This window comes from Solea senegalensis, linkage group LG11 (assembly GCF_019176455.1).
Source record: "Solea senegalensis isolate Sse05_10M linkage group LG11, IFAPA_SoseM_1, whole genome shotgun sequence".
NCBI lineage: Eukaryota > Metazoa > Chordata > Actinopteri > Pleuronectiformes > Soleidae > Solea > Solea senegalensis.
Genome location: NC_058031.1, coordinates 622540 through 633610, shown reverse-complemented (window position 1 = coordinate 633610; position 11071 = coordinate 622540). Strand labels below are relative to the sequence as shown.

The window sequence follows — 11071 nt, the reverse complement described above, 5'->3', positions numbered from 1 at the left end:
TGCTTCAATATTTCAGCTCTTATAGCGATGGATCCGTCACAATTCTGTCAATATCACTTGCATTTCTCATCCAAATAACATAAAACTTGGCACTGCACACACTGGTGCCCTCAGTAAGTTAGCTGCCAAGTTTGAAATATTGGGCAGTTGTGAAAATCCTTACATTTCCAGATAGATATCATTATGATTGGCTTTATTGACCAGATGCTGGTTTTCCACTCAGTAAGGTATGGTCTAATGTTTGTGGTTTGTGTGTGAGTTCCAGTTACACAGTACCATTATGAGGACATGTCTTCCTCATGGGAAAAAAAAAAAACACGTCAGCACAATGTAAATTATCGCATTTCAAGGTGAAGACATATTGTATGTTTTGGATAAGGTAAAGGGTTAGGTTTAAGGTTAGGTTTAGCCCAGTAGTTCTGGTTAAAGTTAGTCTCCAGGAAAATGAATGCTAAGTCAATGTAATGTCCTGCTGGATAAAGTATGGGTGTGGCCTAAATCTGTCTATTGAGCTGAGTATTTTATTTATGAAGACACTGCTCATGTGTAACAAACTGACTTTACTGTCCTGAGTCAACATTTAGCCCAACGTCCTTTTTCCTGAAATTCACCGAGACAAACAAACATTACAACATGTTAATGTTGACATGAATCAATAATCCTGACATGACCGCCACTCAGTGCGTCTTCAGCGCCCGTGTTTGCGCCGCGTGACCTTTGAGAGGTGAACTCCGCGCATCAATCCCAACCACGCATGAGTGAGTCTGGAGGACACTGCTGAGCATAATCGCCACAGAAAACCCAGCAGACGGTGACATTAGCCTCCAAACACAAACACACGTGTGCACAACAGCAACCTCGGGCGCCGCCGTCTCTCTTTTGCAAACATGGAGGCAAACGTGTGACAGCTGGCTCGCGAGGCTCCGTGTTGTGAGTAAATGATCTGTGTAAATTGGCTTTTTATGGGACTATTGGGGAAAATGTTTCACACCCTATTTAACTTTTCATCATTGTTTGGTCAGAAAGGGAAAAAAAAGGCTCAATCTGCAGAAGATTAAGTGAAGTAATGATAAGTGACAATGACTCAAGATTACAAGTTACCAAAGGACTGGAGCAGAGCGAGAGAATCAGCAGATGGATTTTAATACCTCGTGTCTGTTGAATCATGTCATTATCAGCTTGAGACACATGTACAAATATGTTCATATGTTTCACTTCATAAAATCCTACGACAACTTAAGAAGCCGCTGCTTTATCTCGCCCACTCTCCTGCAGCCACATTCCATCGAGAGAATGAGGACGTTGAAGCTGCCGGTCTGTTTGTGCCACTCGTGTAAAATGAGGGTTTTCAAACTCTAAAGAGATAAAGATAAAAACAAGGGAACGTATTTGAACTCACTAATGGAGGCAGTGATGGATGTGTTTTTACGTGTTGTTATGTAAAATCATGGGATTTAGTGTGGGTTGTTAATCAAACTTCATTTGTTACGTGTGTGTTTAAAACTTTGTTTTAGTAGTTTATCAATATCTAAACAAAAGATTGATTTATTTACTTAAATAGGATTTTTAATGATGTTATAATTGTATTATTTTGTGTCATTTATTGTTTCACTCTAAGCCCTGACACATTTCTATGCAGCATCATAGCATGAATGAACTATTACATGAGGCTGAGGTGTGTCCACTTCTCTGCAGAGAGCAGAGACATGTCTCACAACAGTTCACCGTCTTCTCAGAATCACTGTTATTGCTTTTACTGGGAATGTAGTCCATTAGAGTTCATTATTGCACTGATAAACAGGCCACTGGTCTGTTTGAACATTGTTATTATTAGAAATGAGGCTGCATCAGTGACATCATGGTCAGTCCACCATTTGGAAAAACTCAGAGACAGATTTTAATGTCCTTGAAATGTGGCTCAAACTGAAAAATGTTAAACAACTTAAAAGTTAAAATGAGACACAACAAGCAAATGCATGTCCTATCGAAACACACGCATCAAAAGACTGACAACACTGAAGTGGAAATCAGTGGAAATTCCTTCCTTTACTTCAAATAATTCAGTGGAATAAAGTCCCTCCTTTGTGATGAACCCGAGAAAATCAAGCAAAAGAAGTGAATTTTAAAGTTTTTTGACTTGAATTTATCTTCAAAACTTTCATTTAGAACGATATTAAATGATATTTTTAGAATGATATTAATGATATTTTTAGAATGATATTAATGATATTTTTAGAACGATATTAAATGATATTTTTAGAACGATATTAAATGATATTTTTAGAATGATACAAACAGTCATGAGCTTCAAGGTATCTGTGTGTGTGTGTGTGTGTGTGTGTGTGAATAAATGAAACTGTGATGTCACTCCTGATCGTCCACACCTGAGTCTCATCTCCTCTTCCTCCTTCACCTGCGGGTGTGTGATTGACTGCTGAGTGACAGCTGCTCATGTTAACCTGGGCTGTTTATAAGGAGAGGACAAGAGGAGATTTAAATGTTTGCCTGACGGTGCAGGAGGTTCCTGTGCCTCAGAGAAAAGACACTGAAAAACTGGGTTTGCATTGCAAAGATTGTGATTGCTTTAGCTTTGCTTGATTTTAAAATGTACCTGTGAGTATTTAATGCACTTTATTTTATTTTGGTGTTTATTCTGTAACTTCTGGGTGCTGATAGGTTTCTACCTCACCCTCATATCATATTTATGTAATGAGTGATTTTTGTTTGTCACAAATAATGGATTAATATCATGATTAAAAAATGTTCTCTACAAAAAAGTGTTTCACAAATAAAAGTGAATACAAATGATTAACAATAACACATGTAACACATAATAAAAACTACATGCAGGTCAAATTGTGGAAATGCAGAATGATTAAAGTATTTTTTTTAAGTTTAACAATAAAGGTGTAGTGTGTAAAAATGATATATATCTGTATGTATATATATATATATATAAGTGCCTGAATGCAGCAGCAGCAGCAGCAGCAGCAGCAGCTCCGGTCGTCCAGATAGAGCCTGACAGGCTGAAATGTAACACACAGATATGGAAGTGGCAGCCAGGCAGACAGGAGCCAGTGTCTCATGGATGCTGGAGATTAGACTGACTCCTACTTCACATTCCCCAGTGAACAGAGCTGAACACCAGGGCCGAGCTCCAGTCCTCCAAATCCTTTCTTCTCCTCTATCTGCTCCGTGTGTACATGTTTCTGGGAGAAAGTGACTCAGGCTGAGTTTTTCTAATGATCTGACCACAGCTCATGCAGCGCGGGGACATGACGCAGGGACGCAGAGACGCAGGGACACAGGGACGCAGAGACACAGAGACACAGGGACGCAGGGACGCAGGGACACAGAGACGCAGGGACGATGGACGATGTGGGCCAAAACACTATCACAGTGAAGTTTCAAATGAGTTGATATTGATTATTATAAACAGGATAAATGTCAGATGAGTATGAGAAGTGATTTTAAACTTCTCTGATGTAGAACACTTTGTTTCAGCTGACGTTCTTTTTAAAGTGCTTTATAAATAAAGTTGGATTGAAAAATGACAACAATTTCACACAGAAAACAAAATGAATAAAGATTATTTCAACATATAAATGCTTTGCTTTTCTCGTCTTTCACACAGTATATCTGTGGAAATATATGATACTGAATCTTTGCAGGAACAACTGGGATGTTTGATTTTGCTTTGAGGGAATTTGAGTCGTTCCATTGGAAGATCGGAACAAACTAATTAAATAACAGCCACATGGCTGCTTAGTGGTAACTTATGTTTCCTCACAGCAAGGAGGTCACTGTTTGAATCCCAGTTCAACCCAGCTTCTGTGGTTAATTAAACGCTCTAAAGTTTTTATTTTTATTTTGAAACATTACGTGTTAAATTATGCTTTAATCAATTCCATACTTTCTTTCTTGGGCTGAACTGGCTTTTTTTTTTTATGAAAATTGAAAATCGTGTAAGGTCTTACATTTATATGTGTGTGTATATATATATATATATATATATATATATATATATATATAAAAATTAAAAATCAACATCTGGACAAACTCATAAGGAGGTAAAAACATATATATATATATATATATATGTGTATATATATGTATATGTATGTATATATATATATATATATATATATATATACGTATATATACTGTATATATATATAAATAATACACATATCTACGTCCCTGCGCCTCCTTCTCCAAGAATGACGCAGTGCACCTGTTACCCATTGTGCCCATGGGCTCAGCACTGCCCCCTATAGGTCACACACATTCATTAAATGTATTAGACAGACATGTGTAGTGCATGTAGAATCAAACATATAAAGAGTCTGCTTCAGTCACACAGCTCATCACTGCCTCACCTCACTGTTCTCCTGTGTATTTCAACAGGAAATGTTTCATTCAGAGATTTTCACCATAGAAATGTTGAAATCATACAGAAAACTCATTTACAGAACAGTCACATGGACAAATTGATTTTCTTTTATCATTGTTAGTATTTTTTTTAAATGAAAACCAAGCCAGTGGAGAGTAGAGTAGATGGCTGGTACATCCAAACCAGAATGAATTCATCCTTCCATCCAAAGAAAGGAGAAGTGGAGATTTACAATAACACATTATGTAGGACAATAAAGAGTCATCTGCTCCAGTGAAACCAGTCGTCTTCACGTCAGTCTCCGTCTCCTCCTGCACAAATCTGTCCCATCACGTCTGTGCTCACGTCTCGCTGTGACTCAGGATCGGCTGGAGATGATAAAGTGTTTCATGAATGAAGAGTGAGCACGTGTCGTCGAGGAGCCATCGTAACATCGAATTGTATCACTGACAAGAAATTAGAGGAGAGACGTCTGACAGTCCACACACACACACACACACACACACACATACAGAGACAATAAATACCTTTGGTAATGTCCTTATCTCACAGGCATGTGTATGTAGAATAAAGATAGAGGCTGAAATTCCATTCGGGTACAAAGAATGCATCTGTAAAGGACAGCGAGCGTCACATTGGTGGGTGATCAAAGTGATCATCAGTCCACAGAAACATGACCAAAAAGTGACATAAACTGCAGAGAGAATGTGGTGTGTGTGTGTGGGGGGTTAATAAAGCCACGGGCCCCACGCCACAACACACGGCCTCACCTCGTTCATAAACTCACTATCTGCCGTTAACTGAGAGACTCTGAGAATTACACATGTGAAAGGGTGAAATGATTGAGGTGAGCGAGTGTGGAGCACGAGGAGAAACAACACTGTGTGAACAAAAGAGCAAATGCTAACAAGCATCGACCACAATTGAAACCACTTTTTAGTCTGGATTACCTACATGCAGCACTTAATCTGACCTCCAAATCTCAAACTGAACAAATGTGATGATATAACAGGAAGCACACACTGACTTAAAGGTCCAACGTGTCAGATTTTGATTATTATGTTTTCATCTGTGGTTAATCTGTAACTTTGTCCGTCTTTTAGCAACTTCCTGTCTGCAGTTTATGACCGATCCATCTGGTTTCTTTGTGATTGTTAGGTGATGAAGCAAAGTGTGTTGCCATTACATTTACCCACTGATGACGTCACAAACAATGATCTCTGATAAATCTACAAAAATCTGTCAAAGGTCATTTTAATTGATGTTGTGGATTAGACAATCTACCAGCAGATCTGAACCAGATTACAGATTTGGGAGGTCCCATACTGAATTCAGATGTGTGTATCTCAGTGGCATTTTAACAGATTAGGATTAATTGTGTCATGCTTGTGTAAAATGGTCTACACAGATGCAGAAAGTCTTCTGGATCCATCTCAATAAAAATGAGGTGCTGGTGTGTAAAAAGTCTTTGTATGTGTGTGTTGTATTTATATGTATATATATATATATATATATATATACATATATATATAACATGTTTAATTCTCTGAATGAGTTGTTTGTTCATGGTTTTGTAAAATGTGTTTAATGAATTGATTTAATGATGATTTTGTGTGACAACAATAATAAATAAACATCCACAGCTTGTTTCATATCGTCTTGCTTTTCACTGACTGTGAAGAGTTCTGACAATAAAGCACAGAAACAGGAAATGACTTCACTTTACTTCACTTCACTTCACTTCACTTCACTTCACTTCACTTAACTTAACTTAACTTAACTTAACTTAACTTAACTCAGGGTAAGACTTGAGAAAAGGGGAACCCTCCAGCACGTCTGACGCTCACTTAATGACACAGTGAATGTAGTTTGTTGCCGAGCAACGTCAAGGTCTCCACAGTTGAAAAGTGAGTGGGTGAAGGTTTGGTCACAAGAAGAAAAGCTGCTGCTGCTGCTGCTGCTGCTGCTGCTGTTGCTGCTGCTGTTGCTGCTGCTGCTGCTGCTGCTGCTGCTGCTGTTGTTGCTGCTGCTGCTGCTGCTGCTGCTGTTGCTGCTGCTGTTGCTGCTGCTGCTGCTGCTGCTGCTGCTGCTAAAACCTCTGTTGCACCGTCACAGCATGTGGATGGAATCATACAAAAAATTATAAAAAGTCATAATATTATGACGTTTCATTATCATATTTTGACCTTAATCCCAAAAACATGAATATTTCCCTACGTCGTCGGACACAAATGTTAGTGAAGAAAAAACCACAGTGATACTGTCACCACGGTTACCCTTTAAGTCAATAGAATTATAACATTTTAAACCCTTTAGCTGATTCCATGTGGCCCGCTTACATGAATATTATATATATAATATATATATATGTATATTCTTTATTGTGAATTATATATCGTTACTGATCAAAACAACAACACACTTTTATATTAAAATGGTTTAAAATATCATCACAAATGTTGTTGTTAGACTTTTCTTGTGGCCCGCATGCAGGACTAAACAATCCTGAACCCTGACCTCAGCTTTAAGAATGGCTACAAATGCTAACGTCTATGCTAACAGTGTTCGATGTGTGCCGCAGTATAAACCGCTGAAACAGAAAAAGTAAAAGTCTTTTTCCTGATAATTAAGTGAATGCTTATAAATATGCGTTTGCACTGAAGAGTCATGTGACCTGTGACTGACTGCAGATTAAACATCAATGAAAACATTTAGACCTGAGATGAAACTGTCTAACATTCAGGTTTTCTCACTTAAAGTGATGATTCCGGTCGTTTTGACGTGAGTTTGTGTGAGTCAGTGACATCAGGAATAATCTCGTCTGTAATATCATAAAGAACATGTTCACTGTTCCATAATCTCACACCTCGTCCTCTTTTATGGACCTCCTCACAGTGTGTGTGTGTGTGTGTGTGTGTAAACACAGGCGATAAATTAACCTGATGATGCTCATGTTTCATCATTTATACAAACGTTGTTGCTTCACTTCACAGGAGGTGAATAAATCAGTGAAACTGTGCTGATGCTGTGTGACATAAAACCACAGTTGATTTATTTAAAGGTTATAAATGTGCAGCGTGAGTGTGATCAACTTACGACCATCACTGATTACAATGGACGACTGAGATAAGAGGCACATTTTGTTTTTTTATCTCATCCACCTGAGCACTGATAAATGCAGAGGACGAGGAGGATGATGATGATGCTGCTGATGCTGCTGATGCTGCTGCTGCTGCTGCTGCTGATGATGATGATGCTGCCCACACACATGCACTTCCATAATGCTTTCTTTTTGAAGCACAGTGGCATCTTTTTGTAAAAAATATGATTTACACAAACAAATTGAAAAATAATTGTTTTCCGTGGTGGAATCACTGTGTCAACAAATACCTGCTTCATCATCATCTTCATCGTCATCAGTTCACAGATCATCTTAAAATGTCTCCGGTGGATGAGAAAGAATTTTTAAAATGTAAAAATCTAAGTTTTTCTAGGCTGTTATTTATTTATTTATTTATTTGCTTTGTTAAAATTATCGGTAAAATGTGCACTTTTTTTTCTTTATGGCGCGCTGGCTCTTTTATTTTGAAAATATACAAATATAAAGTACGTTTCAACATGAAAACATTTATTAATAATTAGCATCTTTCACATTCGGTGTATTTGATTTATTTAGTCACGATCTCTTTTACATTTATCGTGTTTTATTGTTAAAATTCCGTTTCCAGGCTCTTGTTTTGAGGAAAAGAAAATATTTATTCATGTACAGATTTAAAATGGCATATTCTGCGAAAAATAGAAATTACTGAATGAATCTGTATTTTTAAAAGTAAATATTCTGTTTTATGATTTATCTGAACACATAAAAACGTCGATTGTTATATATATATATATATATATATATATATATATATATATATATATATATATATATATATATATATATATATATATATATTATTTAGCGTAAGGCTCCACTTTGATAAAATCCTCTTCATATGTTCAAAGTGTCATCATCATAAATCTATATTTTTTACGTACATTTCGTTAGTTTATCTTATCGGTTTGTTGCTTTTACGCTGAACTCACTAACAAATGTTATCTCACCAAAAAAACAAACAACAAATTATTTTACACATTATAGTAAAATTCAGTGTCTTTAACTTGTTAAAAGGTTTACGTGCAGAGTTTTCTTTATTTAACGGACTGAACAGGGCGAGTAAACACAGATTTTAACAGCCTTGTAAAAAAGAAAATGAAGAGAAAATCGACAAAAGTCCACGTTTCTGCACGCGCTCTTCAGATCCTGATCAATGATCAATTTTAGGCCTAAAAATGTGTTCATTTTCCAAAACTAATAACAAGAATGAATTTAAAATGTTTTGTGTGATTGTGAAATTAAATGAATCCTCTGGTTAAATAGCTTTGGAACACGTGATTACAGGTGATTTGTTCTTCTTTGCACCCCTCAGTCTTCAGCTCTGCCCCCCCTCCCTCTCCCTCCCTCCCTCTCTCCCTCCCTCCACCTTAAGGCCTACCTCAGAGGAGCGGGCTGCGTCACGTGTCTTGTCTCTGGCGAACAAAATTTCCAGTAGGGGAGCGAGTAGGAGCACAGCCATATCAGCAATTATCAGCGACAGTAACTATCTGCAGATATACGAGGCAGCAGCAGCAGCAGCAGCAGCAGCAGCAACAACAGCAGCAGCAGCAACAGCAGCAGCAGCAACAGCAGCAGCAGCAACAGCAGCAGAAACTCAGAATCACAACAACAACAAAACTTTACAGACTTCTTAACTGTGAATCTTAACTTTTACGCATCAAACCCGGAGTTTGGTCCTCGCGCTGCGCTCTGTCCTCCGTGGGTGTGTGTGTGAGAGAGAGAGAGCGCGCGCTCCTCTGCGCTCCTCTGGCTCAGGTTTTGGACGACAGAAGGACCGGACTTGCTTTATCGCCCCACCGTCCTTATCTGGTGAGATAATGGCACTGAGAGCCCTTGGAAAGAAAATGGTGTTCCTCTTGTGCAGCAGCAGCAGCAGCAGCAGCAGCAGCAGCAGCAGCAGCAGCAGCGCGCGCTACATTATCAAGCGTTTAATGTGATTTGAGTTTGACTGTTTGACGGTAGATACGCGCGCGAGCTCCATATCTGTTGTGCTGTTTGATTTGGTTTCGTTGTGGTGATGATTGAATGAGCCGCGGGACAGTCTCTGATTTATCTGCGAGCTTTTAATCAATTTCCTGTCATGGCAAAATGATGACTGATGACACTGATGATGAGAGTGACTCTTTGTCACGCGTGATTCAGCCTTTACGTGTTGACGTTTTTAATGAGTGTCATTGAAACTTAAAGATGTTTTTTATTAAAAATGTTAAATGTATGTTCTTTTCTCACAGGAGAGGAGTCACAGAGAAACTCCTTCAGTGGAAGAGACTTGTGGGAGAATCTTTACGCGTGGACAGCATCACCTCCACGGGACTAAAGAGCTCTCCACAAATCACTGTTATTGTTATTATTATTATCATTATTATTATTATTATTTTGGTTCCATATTCCTGAGGAGACGTGAAGGACGTGAACATGTATCAGAGCCTGAGTTTGTCCTCTAACCAGTCACCTTACGCACATGACGCCGGGAACTACATCCACCCGTCGGCGAGCTCCCCGGTCTACGTCCCCACCACCCGAGTCCCGGCGATGCTGCCCACGCTGTCCTACCTGCAGACCTGCGACTCTCCACACCAGACCCACCACGGCCTCGGCGGGCACCATGGTTGGCCCCAGACCGGCACGGACGGCTCGTCCTTCACGCCCGGCAGCCCTCACCCTCACCACGGCCTATCCTACTCGCACAGTCCGCCCGTCTGCAGCAACACGGGCCGGGACGCGACCGCGTACCAGAGTCCGCTGGTGCTCGGGAACGGCGCGCGGGCGGATCAGTACGGGGGCGCGCTGGTGCGCTCCGTCGGAGGCTCTTACTCCAGTCCGTACTCGTACGTGAGCCCGGAGATGGCGACGTCCTCGTGGACGCCGGGTCCGTTCGAGAGCGGGGTGATCAGTCTGCAGGGCAGACAGAGCGGCCTGCACGCGAGGAGGTCCAGTCTGGGTGAGCACGCGCCTCCAAAACTAACACAAGTCATTTTTTTAATCCAATTTAACAATAGTTCAGTCTTTGATGACAGTTGGACGTTTATTATGTGACGGAGTCATTAATTATTTCTTTAATGTGTCTTTAAATGGAGCTGCTAAATCAGAAAGAAGGGACTTAATCCGATTAACCAGAGCTAAAATAAGAGCGATTATTAAACACGTAAAATGTGTCCGTTAAAATGTAAAGCCTGCAGAATATTTGTTGAAATGAATTCATGAATTGATTTAATATGATATTATTATGTGCTGAAAATGATTATTAAACCAGAAACAAGTTACAGTTTCAGATGTTTGTTAAAACAAATGATTACGCTCATGGTCTGCTGTTGTATATGTATTTGGATTATTTATAGGATTATTTATATATATATAGGTTATTAAATATCAGGTTGTTTATTTTAGGCCAGATTTTATGGTTTATATTTTTTGGTTATTTATTTAAGGCCTATTGTTATTAATAATGGTCATGTGGTTGATTTAGTTGTTGCAGTTTAATTGTTGAAGGCCTTCAGGTTTCTGTGATGTCATTTCTT

General features: G+C 39.2%; 1 protein-coding gene across 2 annotated transcripts in view; it reads left to right on the top strand.

The window, feature by feature from the left end:
* The first annotated feature begins 9143 nt into the window (after nt 1-9143).
* The window catches only part of gata5 (GATA binding protein 5), a 9180-nt gene continuing 7252 nt past the window's right edge, over nt 9144-11071 (top strand). Inside the window, exons 1-2 of one of the 2 annotated variants that reach the window (XM_044039326.1) lie at nt 9144-9362; nt 9785-10494. In XM_044039326.1, the coding sequence (XP_043895261.1) occupies nt 9969-10494 (526 nt within the window). In that variant the 5' untranslated portion in view covers nt 9144-9362; nt 9785-9968. Of the gene's footprint in view, nt 9363-9424; nt 9512-9784; nt 10495-11071 lie in introns of those variants that run through there. The other variant, XM_044039327.1, reaches the window with a different exon arrangement.